The sequence below is a fragment of the Triticum aestivum genome, chromosome 1D (genome assembly GCF_018294505.1).
Source record: "Triticum aestivum cultivar Chinese Spring chromosome 1D, IWGSC CS RefSeq v2.1, whole genome shotgun sequence".
Lineage (NCBI taxonomy): Eukaryota > Viridiplantae > Streptophyta > Magnoliopsida > Poales > Poaceae > Triticum > Triticum aestivum.
The window spans coordinates 490278622-490296838 of record NC_057796.1 but is presented as its reverse complement, the minus strand read 5'-3'; the positions used below and the strand labels follow the sequence as shown (position 1 = coordinate 490296838).

At 42.3% G+C, this 18217-nt stretch overlaps 2 protein-coding genes across 3 annotated transcripts; one reads left to right on the top strand and one right to left on the bottom strand.

Moving 5' to 3' along the window:
- Window positions 1-2217: 2217 nt before the first annotated feature.
- LOC123178885 (probable protein kinase At2g41970) lies at window positions 2218-4678 on the top strand. Of its 2 annotated transcripts, none has more exons than XM_044591513.1 (8): window positions 2218-2370; window positions 2638-2778; window positions 2861-3114; window positions 3262-3388; window positions 3502-3775; window positions 3874-4006; window positions 4096-4182; window positions 4264-4678. In XM_044591513.1, exons 2-8 carry the CDS (start codon window positions 2694-2696, stop codon window positions 4396-4398), a joined length of 1095 nt encoding a protein of 364 aa, XP_044447448.1. In that variant the 5' UTR covers window positions 2218-2370; window positions 2638-2693; the 3' UTR covers window positions 4399-4678. The 2 variants fall into 2 exon arrangements, with proteins under 2 accessions (XP_044447448.1, XP_044447449.1); XM_044591514.1 differs by having other exon boundaries at window positions 2221-2370; window positions 2587-2778.
- An 8397-nt stretch (window positions 4679-13075) lies between these two features.
- Window positions 13076-13836, bottom strand: LOC123178871 (calmodulin-like protein 3). Its single transcript, XM_044591512.1, has one exon. It carries the CDS (start codon window positions 13796-13798, stop codon window positions 13238-13240), a length of 561 nt encoding a protein of 186 aa, XP_044447447.1. The 5' UTR covers window positions 13799-13836; the 3' UTR covers window positions 13076-13237.
- Window positions 13837-18217: the final 4381 nt, after the last annotated feature.

The following is an 18217-nucleotide window of genomic DNA, read 5'->3' as shown; positions in this document are numbered from 1 at the left end:
AATTATTATATAGACATATATTTCAATACATAATTTACTTCAAATTTGATAAACCATTCACCCTGAATTTGGAAAAATGTTAACACAACGTAAACTGTTTGCACTGTTTTACAGAAAAATTCATCCCATTAAACAATTTTTCGTGTGTTTGAAAAACAATGTTCACGACATTTAACAAATACTGATGTAATTTAAAAATATATTTGTACCATTCAAGAAAAAAATCCACACGTTTCTTAAATATGTTCATGACATATTTTTTAAATGTTAATACTCCTTCCGTTTCTTTTTAGTCTGCATATAACTTTTGTTTGAAGTCAAAGTATATCTAGATTGACCAAACTTATAGAAAAAAGTATCAACATTTACAATGCCAAAGGAATATCTTGAGATTCATTATGGAATGTAGTTTCATATTATGTATATTTGATATCATAGATGTTGATATTTTTTTCTACAAATTCGGTCAAAGTTTATAAAATTTGAGTAGACACAAATATTATATGCAGGAGTAAAAAGGAACGGAGGGAGTACAATGTAAAAAAAATGTTTGTGTAATTTTAGCAAAATGTTTGGTACCATTCAAAACATATTGTTCAACGTGTATATGAAAAAATGTTTAACATGTAGTCAGAAAATATTTCATGACATTTGTTAAAAATGTTTCAGTGCAAACGCAATAATCAAGTAATTTTAAAAAAGTATTATAAAAATTAAGAAAATTCAGGTCATTTAAAAAAAATGTGCACATGTTTCAAAAATATGTTCATATTTTTTAAATGTTAATACAATGTAGAACAATGTTCACATAATTTTAAAAATATTTAAGCACCATTAAAAAAAGTGTTCAACGTGTGTTTGAAAAAATATTGAGCATTTATTCATAAAACTAAAACTTATATTTGAAAAAATGGTCATGATGTTGGAAATGTTCAAAGTGTATAAAAAATATTCCATGTGTATACGCATGATGAATAACATGTATTTAAAAAGTATATGTGCATTTGAGACAAAGAAAAATGTAAAAAGCAATAAAGGAACACAGTAACTCGAAAAAAAAAACTTAAAGAAAAGTGCAGAAAATGACCAAAAAAATCTTGAAACCTTCTCAAAATAGGTGAAAACCAGTGAAAGGTTCCACATTATTGGGCTAGCCCATCCTACCATGCGTTTGAGCCGAAAACGGAGCTCTATCTCGGAAAGAGCGAGACATGACCCTCATGAAGCAGAGAAAGTAAAGTAGTACATATTTCGAATTCGTCTAGATCCACATTATGTGTTTGATTCAAACACTCAACTCTCTGCTAATTAAAAGTACATTCCACCATTTTTCTATTCACAAAATAAGATGTAGATGCCACAAAAGAAAAAGCTAGGAGAAACAATGAGCAGGAGAGGTATAGAAGAAAAGAATTAAATCTTTCCAAATACTCCCTCGGTCCCACGTTTTTGCAAGCTATGTTAGCTTGCAAAAATGGCTTATATTGTGGGACGGAGGAAGTAGAAGATATTAATTTCTGATCGCGGGCTCATGTTCTAAAATCAAAAATTGATTGTTATGTTTTACAAGAATCTGACTGCATTTTACGTCTAGCAATAACCAGTTCAATTCACATGAGCGATCCGGCTCTGGCACCTAACGTAGATAGTCACGTGAAACCCTATTTGGCGCAAGTAGCACTGGTTACATCTCTTCTCGTAGCGCACACCCCGTGTAAACGTACGTGTGGTCAACAGGCCGGCCCATGTATGAGCTCCTAGTTCCAGTTTTTTGAAACTTCTAGAATCTTCCAACTAGTTTTTGTTTGTTTTTCTCTTTTTCTTTTTTTAGTTTGTCTTTTAGTTCATATTAAATTTCATAATTTTTTTTTAAAGTTCACGATTTTTTTAATACGATTTTTTTCAAAGGCTTAAATTTGTTTCAAATATGTTAACTTTAAAAAAATGCTTGATTTCTTTTCCAAATTCACGAACTATTTCTAAAATGCATGAACTTTTTGAAAGTTCGCGAACATTTCTCATCCCCAACTTTTTAAAAATTTCATGAACTTTCTCCAAACACATGAGCTCTATTCAAATGCTCGAACTTATGTCGACAAATAATGACAATATAAAATCCTCAAGGAGGAAGACGACCATTTTGCATGGAACGGCGCTCTCAGTCTCATGATGTAACATCTCGCATGCCAATAATAGGATACGGCAGGAGCACAAAGTAAAGGAGCCAGTTAAAGCGGAAGAGGAGCCTCCTTTGGCGCGAAAAAAGGAGCCCCCACCCTTGGCCACCACTAATCTCTTACCCGGAAACAAAACACCGCCGCTGTTCTTGATCCACCGACGACCATTCTCCGGTGGGAATTTTTCGGGGAGGTAATGCTCATATACTAGATTGAAAATCGCCTGGTTGTTATTCTTCCATTGTGTCGTTGATCCAATTTACTAGTTTCTTTCGGGATTGGAGAATCTAGCAAGATCCACATTGGCACATTGCAAGATTTTCCAAATCTTGATTGAGTTAGTTCTGGATCAGATCGTCTGTTCCACATTGTACTCGTTGATCCAATTTATTTTCTTTCTGGATTGGAGGATGTGTTGATCGATCCTATTCTGTTGCTGGGAATGCGTACGTCCATCCAGGTCATGATCTTCTGACCGCCCCCAAATCAACCCATCGTGTCCGGCCGGCGAGAACAATGTCTTGCTGCGGCAGCGCCGAGGAGGACACCTACGGCCCGCCGGCGAACCAAGCCGCTCCGCCGCCCAACGTCAACGCTCCCGGTATCCACTCATCGTCGCCGCTCATTTCACTTTTCACGTCTCCCGTGTGAGTTTTTTTATGAACGAAACGACTTTGGCGCAGGCAACAGAGGCGGGCCGAGGGGGCCCGGCGCCACGAGGCCCGGAGGGCCGCCCAAGGTGGTCACCATCGACGTGCCGGCGATCCCGCTAGACGAGCTCAACAAGATGACCAACAATTTCAACGACAAGGCCCTCATCGGCGAGGGCTCCTACGGCCGCGTCTACAATGGTACCCTTAGCGATGGCCGCCCCGCCGTCATCAAGAAGCTCGATCCCAGCGCCTCAACGGAGTCGGACTCAGAATTCTCTGCTCAGGTGCGTGCCAATCATCATCCTCTCATCTGAATATCCGATCGATGATGATGCCACGTTGCCGCAGCAAGTTAATCTGGTCAAATATATTGGTTGATTTATTTCCTTTGGATTCTTCCTTCTCATGATTGATCGATCTCATTGCCATAGCTAGCAATGGTCTCCAAGCTTAAGAACGAGTACTTCGTGGAACTCCTGGGCTATTGCATGGAGGATGGGAACCGCATGCTGGCCTATCAATTTGCAACCATGGGCTCTTTGCATAATATCTTGCACGGTGCGTCTACTCTACCACAATTTTAATTTTGATCTACAGTATATGTCAAGGTGACTGCTAAATTAACATACTGTAACTGTAACTTACCGATCGATTCTTACCGGCCCATGCAGGCAAGAAAGGAGTGCAGGGCGCTGAACCCGGGCCGGTGCTCAACTGGGCTCAGCGCGTGAAGATAGCTTACGGAGCGGCAAGGGGGCTAGAGTACCTACATGAAAAAGTCCAACCATCGATTGTTCATCGAGATATTCGGTCGAGTAACGTCCTAATATTCGACGAATTCAGCTCCAAGATTGCGGACTTCAACCTGACAAACCAGGGCACGGACACCGCTGCCCGGTTACATTCCACTCGTGTGCTAGGAACATTTGGATACCACGCACCAGAGTAAGACCGACCCTATGAATTCTTCTTCTTAATTCATATATTCTCTCAGTTTTGCTACCTTGCTCACATTTTGCTGTTTGGGATTTGGTAATATTCAGATATGCTATGACAGGGCAAATCAACCAAAAGAGTGACGTCTATAGCTTCGGCGTGATCCTACTAGAACTACTGACGGGAAGAAAACCGGTCGATCACACCATGCCGAAAGGGCAGCAAAGTCTTGTTACTTGGGTATCGTATTTAATAACCTTTGGATAAACTTATCGGTGTATTGTCATGCATGGTCTTACATATATGTGTTTCTTGATCCTCTGAGGCAGGCCGCTCCAAGGTTGAGCGAAGATAAAGTAAAGCAATGCGTTGATCCAAAGCTCAACAGTGACTACCCTCCAAAAGCCGTCGCCAAGGTATGACACTGTAGTAAATCCGGCAAACTGTAAAATTTAACAGTACGTGTCTGTACCGAGGTTGTGTTTTCATGTGTTCAGCTAGCAGCAGTGGCAGCGCTGTGCGTGCAGTACGAATCCGACTTCAGACCGAACATGACGATCGTTGTGAAGGCGATTCAGCCCCTTCTCAACCAAAAACCGGCTGGACCAGCCGCCGAAGCACCGAGACCCTGATCGATCAGCGCTAGGCGGCACAAAGAAGCTTGAACGAACTCTTGCATGGTTCCATGTGTTATATCTATAGATCATCTACTTGATTTGTTTAGGTCATGGGCTGACCACCTGTGGCGGTGCTAGGTTCAAAACCTTGTGATGTCAAAATTTTCTGACCGAAAACCGTGTAGACAAATTAAACAGGAGGAACAGAAAAGAATGTACTTTGTTATGGTAGCAGTCCTTTATATGGTTATGCAAATATTTGATATGAATGCAATCTACATAGGTTCCAACATAAGTAATGAGTAACGAGACGAAGATACATGAGATCATTGCCTATTCTATTGCGCAAATCAGACTTGATATATTCCATTGTGCAAAATACTGTCACAATTGTTGTCGTAGTGTCCTGCAAAATCAACGCAAACTTCACCAAAAAATCACACACTAGAGTATACCTTTGTCTTAACTAGTTTTCTGCAAAGATCACAAACCCCTTTAGTGGCGGAGACAGGCCCCAAGCAGCGTGGGCTGCTGCCTGGGGCTTGAGGGCACTTTCCTTTGTTCATACTTCATAGTAGTAAAATACTGTAGCTACAATGCTACAGTGACCAAAGGCTGCCTAGGACGGCCGGGGGCTTTGCAAAATTCTAGCGCCACTTTTAGGCCAACTCCAGCGCACGATCCCAAACGGACGTCCGTTTAGCCCGGATTCTGTCTGTTTGGGTAGGGAAATGGGGTCGTGTCCGGTCAGTTTCTAGGATGCGGTGGCCGTCCGTCTGATGCGCCGGCGCATCCCGGCCGCATCCTGTCCGCGTACATTTTTCTTTGCAAGTCCATAATTTTTTTCATCATTGATTTTTGATACATGAGAATACATCATCAAATTTTGACTAAAAAAGTAAGACCAAAGAAAACAAGAACCACAAGAATACATTTTAGAAGATATCCAACTTCCATAACTACTCCTGTAAGTTGGATTAGTGCCTTCTCGATGCATTCATTGTTGATCTGCGGAGGCTCCTCGATCTTGCGTGCTTCTTTCTTCTTCGAGTGTAAAGAAGTAGACGTTGCTTCCTCACATCTAGTCTCATGTTCTAGCCTCTATTCTAGCAACTAGTGCACTAGTGTCATCTCTAGCCTCTATGCTAGCTAAAAGTGCACGAACATCTACTAAATTGCGATGTATCAATATATATCGATGTACTCTTCTTCCCAATACCAAAACTTGCATCCATTCTACACAATAAAATTTTCAGTTAGCACAACTAGTCAAATCCGAGAGCACAACCGAAGCTAAAGTACCACATACCCCATCGTTTAAGCACTTGATGAACACCCATCCGAGATGTTCCAGCGTTGTAGACACGCGGCGCACGACCTTCTTTGGGTAGTCATCGCACTTAATGAGTGGCAACGGTGCGCCGACGAGTTTTTGGGCTAGCACCGAGCCCGGTCGACCACCATTCGTGTATCTGTCGGCGGACCACCGACGGTGTAGATCCGAGCAGCTAGAGGAGGAGCCACTACCTGCACAGCCTTACTGGGGACTTCCGGCCCGGTGCCCGGCCAGTCCATGGCGCCCCCCCAGCCGGGCGAGCTCAAGACCGACCGGATCCGCTCCAAATCCGGCCGCGGGGTGCGCAAATCAGGTGGCCGTGGTTGGGTAGCTCGAGGACGTCGAGGGGAAGGGGGCTGGGTGAGCGTGCGTCCGAGCTGCACAACTGCAATGACAGTGGCGGTGGCGGTGGCGGCGAGGGCAAGAGTGTGAAGAAGAGTGGAGGGGGTGCGGCTGGAGGGGGGAGGGGGTGGATAGAAAAAGGGGCCCATGTGTCACCGACGGGCGGGCCAGGGGAGGACACGCGCACACGGCCAGCCTATCCGCGCACTGTCCATTTCACCCCAAAAGTGGCCCAAACTTGGGCTGGGATGGGTCGAAAGCGGACCGAAAATGGACAAAAGTCCGTTTGCGTCCGCATGCTGGGCCGTCTGATTTGTCCGTTTTACCCCAAACGGACGCACCCGGATAGGATGGGGTCACACGCTGGAGTTGGTCTTACCATTTATCCAGTTGCTAAATTAAAGAGTGGACAAAAGAGTCATTGCTAAGAAAAACGAGATATGCAATTCCTATTCTCAATAAAAACAATCTTTTACTTACTAATATTTCTCATATGAGAAAAATATGGAGGAGAAGGAAAAGAGCAGTATTGAAAAATATGACCTACAAAGAAAACGAGAAAGGCATAGGGCCTCCTCCCTCCGTCCGGTGAAGAGTGTACATCTAGCTTTAAAAATTGTCCACAAAAAAGTGTACTTCTATCTTTCCAATGCACTTTAAAGTAGAAAAAAATACTTCTCTCTCATCACACGGTAATCAAGACCAATAGTAATCTACACATGGTCTTTTTAATTCTACATGCACTTAGCTCATTAGAGGTTGGGTAATTAAAGAGGAGAGAGATGGTGGCTTGCACTTTTCCAATGCACCTTTTACTTAGCTCCATAATTTGTCCTAAATTTTTTAGATGTACACTTTTCACCGGACGGAGGGAGTAGTCTGGATGTTGGATTAGCTGCGGAGTGCCGACTAGTGCAACATCATTTATCAGTTCAGGACGGAGGGATTTCTCTCCCCTCGAGATGCCCGCCTTTGCATCACCTGAGGTTGTCACTCTCTCCCTCCCTGAGTGAGTCACCAATGGCTCACCATTCTCGGTTTGTGCTAGAGGAACTCCAGCCTGGAACATGGAGTCCTAGCCAAGATGGCCTTCGGATCCCTGCTCTAGCCCGCCGGTCTCCCACCGACGCCTCGTGCCTTTCCCCTACCCAGATATGGTTAGATCGGGATGGACGAGACCGTGAGGAATGATCTTCTTCTCGACCCAATCGCAACCCTTGAGGTTGGGGTCGTGGAAGACGACGGTTTTGCATGCCCAGTTCATTGTCGGTGGGGGCAGTCCATGTTCGCCATTCCTTGCTCAGGTCAGCGGCTGTCTGCCTGCGGCGGCACCCTCTATGTGACCAACGCCATTCGGCAGCAGTATTATCCATCAGACCATATACTGGCGGCACCGGCCGGCTTCTCGATCTGTGGATTACAGTGGCCATCGAAGGGTCTTCGGGAGGATTCCTTTCTCCAGATCCACTGGCTGCTGTCGGCGGCTCATACCGACAAAGTTGTGGGATGCAACCAAAAGGCTGCTTTGTGGGTTTTGGCGGCTCTTACTCTGGTCAGTTTCCTTAATTGATGAGATGTAATCTATGGATGATGGTTTGAGACACAGGGTATGATTGTACAGCGGTGGCGGTGTGATTCCTAGCCCAGCACATGTAACTGCTGGGATCGCAGAAAAGTGATAGCGACAACACATGATTGATTTTAATTTAGTGGTGCTTATCGAGTACCCGGTCCCGAGCTCTGGGTGAAAAACCTAGGTCCGACCTGAGTTGCTTATATCTGTCATTGGTGATGTCTTTTGCATCGTTAATCTTGTTGAAGACATTGCTTAGAAATGATCAAACTTGTTCTTTGGGGTGAAAACATATAATCTGGTCTTTGGTGGTTGGATGCGGTGATGCTGGATCTTGAGCGTTATTCCCTTCATCGCAGAGCTTGAGGCTCTTGCTCCAACATCATCACCTACCGGGCCTCCCAAGCTAGCGAGACAACCCTGGATTCGTCCACCTCTGGGAATCGCTAAATGTAACGTCAATGGAGCTACTTCTGTGCATGGAGATCGAGGAGCATTTGTTACTGTTTGTCGGAATGCATATGGAAAATATTTAGGATCTTCTTCGATCACCTGGGCACGAATTTCAGACCCGATGGTTCTGGAGGCTTTAGTAGTGCGGGAAGCTTTGGCCACAGCTGATGATTTAATGCTTAAAAAGATTCTGGTCTCATCGGATTGTCTCCAGGTAATTAATGATGTAAAGGCAAACACTGGAGATGCACATCAAGCTATTGTAAGGGAGATCAGAATTCGTGCACAAGATTTCGAGGAGTGCAATTTCATTCGAGAAAGTAGATCAAGGAATCATGAAGTTGGTAGTTTAGCAAAATATTCTTTGCACTTAGAAACTGGTAGACATACGTGGCTACTTAAGCCACATGACTCTGTAATCATTCCTCCGAAACTAGTTGATCAATAAAGTTTTTGTTCCCTAAAAAAAATAACTTGCTGGTCGGCTGGTTGACCAATTCACCGTTGAGTTCATAAAAGTAAAAAAAAACATCAATATGAAAAGAATTCACTTTTTTAAACTAGTCACAAAATTAGGAAAAAAATTAAAAAACTATCATTAATTTTTAAAACTCAAGACATTTGTAAAAGTTAACAATTTTTTTAACAAACAAGAAAATTCAGATTCAAATAATTTGAAAAACATTCTAAAAACAAAGTTTTATTCTTTTTTCACGAATTTGCCAAAAAGTACTGAGCTAAAATTTTATCAAATTTGAAAATGTTTATGAATTTTCAAAAAAATGTTCATTAAATTTGAAAAAGTTCACAAAATATGAAAAAGCTCACTCAGATTTGTAAATAGTTAAGAAAAATATTCAGCGCTAAAAGCCCAAGCACTTGAAATACAAAAAAAATCAGGAATTTGGAAATTGTTTAAAGAAAAATCAAACAAAAAAGGAGAAAAACTAAACATGAAATTCGCCGCTCATTGCCTTGCAACGCAACGCATGGGTGCACCCCCCGAACGCGCGAGATAGGCCGACACACTTTTTGAGCTTCACCATTGTGCGAGCCGCCCGTCTTTTTTGTTTTTTTTCATTTACTGTTTTCTCGTTTTTAAATTGTTTCATTTATTCGCTTAATTTTTCTATTTGTCGCAATTTATAAAAAACTTGCGATTTATAAAAATATTGATAATTTCTAAACATGTCCTCGTATTCAATTATTTTTGGAGTTTAAAAAATGTTCTCGTTTTAAAAATTGCCCACATATTCAAAAAATGTCCGCCTTTTCCAAATTTTAGTCGAAGTTTAAAAATAGTTAGCACTTTCAGAATAAAATAAAATAAAATTGTTTCGTGTTTTCATTAATTGTTCATATTTTCTCGAAAATTGTTCATGTTTCGTGTTTTGGGGATTTGAAAAATTTGCTCACATTTTAAATAATTGTCACCATTTAAGAAAAAAAATATTTTTAAAAAGTGTGAATTTTGATATTTTTAATTTAGAAAATATTAACATTATCAGAAAATGTTTCTATTTTCAAAAAATGTTTAACATTTCATAATTTTCCACAATTTTCAAGAAATGGTTTAGAAACTATAAAAAGTGTTTTTAAATGTCGACGTTGTGCTGTGTTCTTAAATATGTAGCGCTTATCATCATTCACTAGCAGCGAATAGTTGAAGTGGCTAATAGCACGTGTTCATGATTGGGAGGTTGCGAGTTCGATTCCCTCGCATGCGCGTTGCTTTTTGGGGATTTTTATGTCGCGTGCTACAAAACACAACTCGCTTCGCCCTAGTGGGTTAGCTGTCGCGCACCTATATGCACCATCATACGAAACATGAAGTAAAATACGTCGGCGATTGGGGTATTGACTAGTGGTTGTGATCTTACCCGTTGCCTGACCCGCATGCGGTTAGGCGGGGAGACCTCAGGTCCTTGCAGCATATTTAGAAGTGGCCAAATATTTATTTTATGGTCTTCATTGGTGATATTCTTGCGGAGGGTGCAGTACGGTGACAACAAGTTACTCCGATTCTTCTCCTGCGACGATCCCTTACCTGATAGTGCCATAGAGCCAAAGATGTCATGCCTTCATATGCCTGAACTTGTGGAAATTTGGTTTTACTACTCGCTGATGCGTTATGGAGATATGATGAGTTTATATTAGTGTCTTGTGCTTTTGTTTGTCTGATCTCTTTTGGTTGCGGCATGCTTCTCTGGCATCTTGGTGAAGATTGTGTGGTTCGATGACCTGCACTACTAATGGATCATCCGCGGCCCAATGCTCACAACCTCCCATCTTGTGGGTGAATCATGGGTTTTCAGAAACCCTTGAAGGTAGTCACGTTTGTGTAGGTATATGGATGGCGGTGCCTCAACTCCGTTTGATTGCATTATCTTTTTTGAAGCCTTGGTAGCAGTTCATGTTGCTAGGATTGTCACCACGGAAAATGCGTCTTCAAGAGATATCATTGTAATTCTTAGTAATAGGAGTTACTCTGTATTTTCTTGGGTCTATGATCGAAAGCATTGTACATGTTGTGATTGTTGAGTTTGAATAAAACCGCAAGTGATTCTGAAAAAAGAAACATGGTACGCCTATGAGCCGGATATCCGCGAGGTTGATGTCAAGTTGTTTGTGGTTCAAGTATTCCTCTTAGGAGATTGGTTACAGTGGTTCATCAAGGTGTATAGATATTTCGTGGCCTTGTTGTGAAGATAGAGGAATATGATAGGAAGGCAAGGCAGAATGCAGGCAAGCTCGAGAGTGTTTGAGTCTGGGTGCAGATAAACAAAATCTCTTATCTCTGCCGATCCCAAGCTATTGTTGATCAAGTAGGACAATTGGATAGGTATGGAGTTTGGATATGGAGATTATGTACATGTCAGTGCCAAGAACGAGTTTGCCAAACCTTTGGTACGATTTGCACCCTTGAACCTTAATGGGAAGGAGACGTTTTTTTGGCTGTCAAATATGTAAAGATAGGATTTTTTTTGCAAAGTGCGTGGCATTCTTGGTCACATCCTGGAGGAATACAGAGATGGGGTTAATGCCCCTTAGTATACAGAGTATGGCACATGATTGATAGCTTCTACGGGAACCCCTATCTGATAGCCAGGGCTCTGGCCGTGGTGGCGGATCGTCTAGGTCAAGAGGTGCACCGACTAGGTGAAAGGGCATTATGGCCTTAATTATTTTTTGTGCTAATGACAACATCATTTGTTGTTCTAACCATGTGCTTAAGTCTATGAACAGTGCCACTGCATTCGAAAGAGGAACATGGATGGTTAGACACCCCCACCCATTTCCAAAAAGGAAAAAAATAGTATCATGATGGCTTTTACACTTTACTTGAGTCATTTGAGAAACGATACTATTTGGATAGAATCAACTGCACATACACTGATAAATATGCACCTACAAAATATACCACTACTTGAGAAAGAAACCCTAAATGTGTAACAGTTTTCCTCAAGAAATAGGGGCCTAAGGCTCCAAGGCAGTCCGAGCCCTCCGGGGTCCGGTCCCTCCGGCCATAAGATCTAACCATACCGAGCACAATATAACCTTCACACGCCCTCCAACAACACTGGACACACCACCAAGACATCGTCGGCTCACCTCCTCGAAAAAGATACTAAACCTAACTAATAAAGGAACAAAAGCCCTCCTGCCGGACAGGGATCAACCGCACTCTAAGGGCCGTAGAGAAACCGGGGAAGAGATGGAACTTCTTATGCGTCAGTGGGAGGGATGGGCAGCTGGGTATTGGGAGATAGCATCTTGAGTAGCGCGTTTTCAGGTCATGCCATACTTTGCAGAGTGCAAAAGCCAAAATTTCTTCGATTTGAGTTGTTGTTATGCGCTTCAACTTACCTCCTAATAGGTAAGATCACCGAACAAATCTAGACCGTTTGTTCTTGTTATTGTGGGGCGATGTTTTTTGCACGTCTGTTATAACCCCTATTGTAGTACGTTGCCTCTCTCAATCCATTTGATTGATAGTTATTAAAGAAAGAAAATTTGGCATGTTTCTTAACAGTGTTGACCGGTCAGAAATCTCTTTAGTAATTATCACACAGTATGTGTGGTAAACAACCTCATATTTGAAATTAAGTTATGACGCTTTAGGTTGTTAGATAAAAGATCCAAAATAAAACCTCTTCACTAATTGCATCCAAAGTAAGGCATGCCTTACAAACAACATTATGAGTTTTTTAACTGCCGGCAGGCCAGGCTCCTTCCATTAATTGAAGATCATGAAATAAAAAGGGTGTTAACACACGCGATACACAACCCACACTCTTATAAATATCGTTATGACACATGTTTACATCATCCTAGTAACGCGATTCACTGCAAGTTTGAGTCTGATAATATGTTGTGAAGTTACTTGTTATGAGATAATTATTTTTTCGAAAACATATGGTAGTTATATTGATTATTGGATTTGCTAATTTTTACTCATCTAGATGAAAAGTAGCAAAGTCACATCTAACACCTATACCACTTGATTAATTAAAAAAAGAAAAAGAAAAAATCCACACAAATCTACGGGTATAATAAAATGATGTAGGAGTTAGATAAGACTTAGTTAACTCTCATTCAGATGAGAGCCCCAGCCACTAAGTATCGGAATTGAATAGAAAAATATCGTCACCTAGCATGCAAAATGTTGTCACGTATATATAAAAACCTACCCGTTGGAAAGTATTTATATCCGACCAAAATATTGGTCAACTCGGTGTCCCGCAGAAGTATCCATACTTTCATTTCCTTCTACTAATTTAATACAGTGGATGCACGTAGAGGTAGAGCAATGCCTTTCCATATAATGAATTGGTACTTTCACTACAATTGTTACCTTTCGCGGGTACAAAGTCGAAACTTTAGAGAGTAAAGCTTGTCTTTTCCTACTACTGGTTGCTGACGAGATGCAATGTTCGATACTTTCATATTTGCCCAATTACTTGGTAAAAAGCAGAGCTAACAAATAGTGAGGTAAAAACCTTATTTAAATGCCAAAAATTATAGCATACCAACACACATTGTTCATGCCTCATTTTACAACGGCTTATTTTTTTTGCTAACCACATGTCCCATGCGGTTTTACAACGGCTTATTACAGTAAGGGAGCAGAGTAACGAAGAACATGGTACTTAAACGGCATTCTCCATCATCCTTCTAAACTCTAGGAAGTTGATCTTCCCATCTCCATCCTCATCGAAGGTGCGGATCATCCTCACACAGTCCTCATACATCGCCCCTTCTTTCCACCCTAGCCTCCTCATCACATTCCACAACTCCCCGGCGCATATGAACCCATCCTCGTTACGGTCAAAAACGTAGAAGGCCTCCTCCAGCTCGCTCTCGCTCGCTTGCTTACCGTCCATAAACTCATTTACGACACCGATTACTTCACACCGTTGGTACCTCCACCCGGTCAGACCAAGCCTCGTCGTGACAATTTCTATGTCACCAGAGGTCAATCCGCCGCCGCCAACTAGTTGCGCCGGCGGTGCGCAGCTATCACCAAGCACCACGGAGTCGACGGCGAGGGTGTCGTCATGCACTAGGTATTTTGTAAGTGTGCACAAGAAGCTCCAGATCTTTTTGCTTACCAGGATTACATCTATGATCAATGGCCCCAAGATCAACATCAGGAGAGATGACACCAATGCGATTAGGATGTTTTGACCCATAATCACCATCGCCCACATGAGAAAGAGAGAATGAAATATATGTAGGTTGATGTAGGCAGTGGTTTTCAAATGGAACATTTTCCAGGCCCAGAGACATGGGCATATATATAGCATTGAAAGATGCCTTCCATCATCAGTTCGGAGAAATTCAGCAGAAGATGGCGCCATATCTTATTCATTGCTATCCTTGTCCTTTCCCGAGCATTAGTTCACATATATCACAGATGACTTCACAAGGCTAAGGTTTGACCCTGAACGAAACTTCCTGGAAATCTCTTGCACATATAGGACACCACCGATGCAGCTTCCTGGAAGTTTCATGGCATATGAGACACCACCGAAAGTTGTTGGTTCATCATCTCCAACAAGAACGAGACATGTGAGAGTTAATGCTACAACATTAAGGATCGCACCATTTTGGTGATATGGTGACATTATGACCATCAGTGTATTTATTAGCCAAGAGTAAAATACAATGATCGTTCTGAAGATATTCTTGGTCGCTCGGTCCACTGTATTTTTTAGAATTTTCCGTCCACTTGTAGATCGAAGGTACAATTCCATTCCACAGAAAGAAAGAAAGAGGAAAGAAACAAGTTTTTTTAGGGGAAAAAGCGATGTAAATAAACTTGTAATTGCTCGGAAACAGGCCGGGAGAAGCTGGGTCCAAGTTTTGGGCCCAATCGCTCACAGGCTGCTGATTCCCTTGCGATGTACAGCGAAAATGTTCACATTTGAGAGTCGTCGACCTTGACTCGCCAACCAACCCTCACCGCCGCCGTCTACACTCTTCTCCACCACCGTGGTGAGTGCTTTGCTCCCAAAAAGGTCCAGATCTTCTTCTGGATTGCTCCGCATGGTAACACTCACGCGAAGCTTTCTGAATCGCCTCGGCATTGCCTCGGCCGCTGCCTGCCCCTTCTGCACAGTTGAGGACGAAGATGCTGTGCACCTCTTCGCCGGCTTATACGGCGCCCTTGGCGTATCGCTCTGCGCGCCGCTGCGACCGGCTCCCTTGAGGACATCTGCGGCCCCCTCCATGCTTTGATCCCCGCTGCGTCATCTGCACCGCAGGTTAGCCAACACCGTCGTCCTGCTGGTACTCTGGATCAGCTGGAAGAGCAGGCTTTTGACGCTGTACCCTCTTACGATCGCCATGCTCCTAAGGAGCTGGTGTACTCTAGTTTGCGAAAAACTGCGCTAGAGCTGCACGGCATGTTCTGGCCGGCATACCTGAACCTCTACTCCACTCTTATTTATGTATAAACATAAGATACGTATATACAATTTCAGGTGTGGGGTACAAAGTCAAAAAAAATACAGTATAAAAGCTGTTCAATTTATAAGTTAAGAATGGAAGAAGCTAGATTTTTTCTTCATAATTGTATATCAATATTCAACCAAAAGTTCCTTCCTGCAAACTTGATTTCAAACTATTAACACTTGGTTTAGATGATTTTGGGTCAACTGCTCTACCTCTCAAGGTGGCCTTGTATTCATATATATAACAAGGTTACATGTACATATACGAGTTGTATTCAGAGTACAAGTCATATATGAAGTCTAATACCCTCCCTCAATCTCAACCGTGTTACACAAGTTGGAATGCTGACAATGCTCAAAAAACAAAGGTAACGGCAATGGCTTGGTGAAGATGTCCGTAAGTTGGTCTTTAAAGGAGATGACCTTGCTCTGATGTAGATTATGTGCAACATGTTCTCTGACAAAGTGGTACTCAACTTCGATTGTTTTATCCGTGCATGAATTACCGGATTAGAAGAAAGGTATGTAGCACCAATGTTATCACACCGAAGAACCGGTGGCTGTCTTTGAGGTACTCACAACTGACGAAGCAGAGACTATATCCAAATAAGTTATGCGGTCGCATTGGCTACAACCTTGTACTCAACCTCTGTACTGCTGCCAGATACCATGGCATGCTTGCGAGCACTCCAGGCAATCAAGTTAGGACCAAGAAATACCACATATACCTTCGTGGATCGCCGATCATCAGCTTGCCTGCCCAGTCTGCATTTGAAAAAGCTGAAAGAACACGGGAGGGAGCAGGCCGAAGATGTAATCCATAATAGGCTATAAGGCGAACATAACGAAGAATGTGCTTGATAGCAGATCGATGTTAGTCTCGAGGTGCATGTAGGTACTAGCAAACACGGAGAGCACTGGCAAGAAGCGCATGCCAAACACGAAGAGCCTGCTTGCTTTAGACCATATAGTGCTTTGTCCAAGCGACAAAGGTGATGAGGATGATCTGGATCAATAAAACCTGGTGGCTGCCTCATGTAAACTTCCTTCTCTAACACACCATGAAGAAAGGCATTCTGGAAATCCAACTGTTGGAGAGACCAACCATGAGTAACTGCCAAGAATAGCAAGAGACGAATGGTGGTGGGCTTTGTTAGATGATATTGTATAGAGGTAGGAGAGGTGTTTTAAACTTGTATCTTTCTATCTCTTCTTCTATTGTAACCTCCCTGATCTCATGTAACGATCGTGATCGATCTCTCTCGATCTCTTGTAAGCCACGGCACACATATGATATAAATAGAGATGCGGCCCGAGCAAATGGTTCAATGCTTCCACCAAAGTTTACAGGCTTGACAACTGGACTGAATTTATCCTCGTAATCAAGACCATAGTGTTGCTTAAGACTTTTTGCAACCAGGCGTGCCTTCTAATGCTCAATGGAGCCATCAGAATGCTTCTTCACTTTAAATACCTATTTGGAATCAATGATATTAACACATCTAGGAGAAGGAACCAAATGCACTGTTTTATTGGGAAAGAGAGCACGATACTCTTATTCCATATATAGCAATCCGTCAGGTGGAATACTCATAGTAGCCTGATAATGACGGGTTCAGAGGTTGGATCCGAGATAGCATACAAGCTGCAAACCAGGCAACTATGCCATCAATACATTCCAACAGACAGACTATGCCACTCCGCAGGAGCGGGAGCGGGCGGTGGTGATGGTGCGCGAACAGGAGGTGGCATACGTCATGAGCGGCGCTGAAATCACCGGTGCAGATGGGACAGACGTGTCCATGACGCCCCCAGCAGCTGAGAATCCCACGGCAGGTCGCCTGCCGCCGTGACAGCTAGGACTCCCTCGCCTGGGCCACTAATACAAACACTAACAAACAAAACTCTGCAAGTTAGTTATACTTGTGTAACCATCTCCTTGAGAGTTTACTGAGTTCCCTCCCAACAGAGGCTATGGATTTCACATGAACTTTTCACATGAAGCAGTCATTAGAGTATCTAAAGCCGGACTTGGCAAATCCAGTGACCTATCACATCTCAAATAATCATTTCCACAACCGGATACCTCAATTATGAAATCTCAAATCCATACAATTACATGCAACGTGAAACTTAATCTAAACGACGTCTGACTCTGCCGTGCCCATGTCCGGCGGCCGGCTACCCCCCTCGCGTATTGCTCTAGTGGCCGGCGAGAGAGAGTAGGGCATGGGGTACACACCGGCTCACGGGACTCGATGCACCGCTATCTAGCATATATAATTGAAGTTATATATTTTCTATTTACATAAATGTGTATAATAATAATGGAAAAAAGAAAAACAGAGGTTGTCAGAGGCGATCGGTTCTTCTATCTCGTTGCTGGCCAGGCAACGCACTGCCCTTTTGCCGGGCTATAGTGGTAAGCCCTGAAAAAAATACAACATATGCTAGATCATCTTATCCAACCTGGCAAGCTCACATGCCTGATCATTTCCAGCTACAACAGTCGTACATAATTGCCAATGCTCAGGATCGAGAGCTTTGTCTTTCTTATAGCGGGATGGAAGTAGCTATCGCGTCAGGCGTAGATGGAGAAGGCTGGCCTATTAGCGGGATTCGTTTGCTATAGGTTTGCTCTATCTGGTTTTCTCTGATACTTTTTATTTTTTCTTTTCTTTTGTTTTTTCTTCGGTTCTTTTAATTTGTTCACCAATTTTATTCAGTTTTTCCTTTTCCCTTTGTTATAACTTATGTTTTCCTGATTTTTTGATTTCACTATTTTTTCTTTTCTTTCTTTCCTTTTGTTTCCTTCTGTTTTCTTCATTTTCCCTTGGTTTTCACCATTTTTTCTTTTCTTCTTTGTTCTTCTGTTTTCATTGATTTTCCCTAGTTTTCTTCACTTCTCTTTCTTTTTCAACGTTTTTCTCCGGGTTTCTCTCTTTCTTCTTATATGTATTTCTTTAGGTTTTCATCAGTTTTTCTTTGGTTTTAGAACCTTTTCGGTTGACCTTTTTTCTTTTCTATGTGTTGGTTTTATCATTTTCCCTCTATTTCCTATGTACATTTCTCATGTACATGTGAAACAATCTTTTTATACACGTGAAATATTTTTGAAATACACAACTAACATTTAAAAAAATAAATGTTCTTGATGTCCTTTTTCGTATGCAT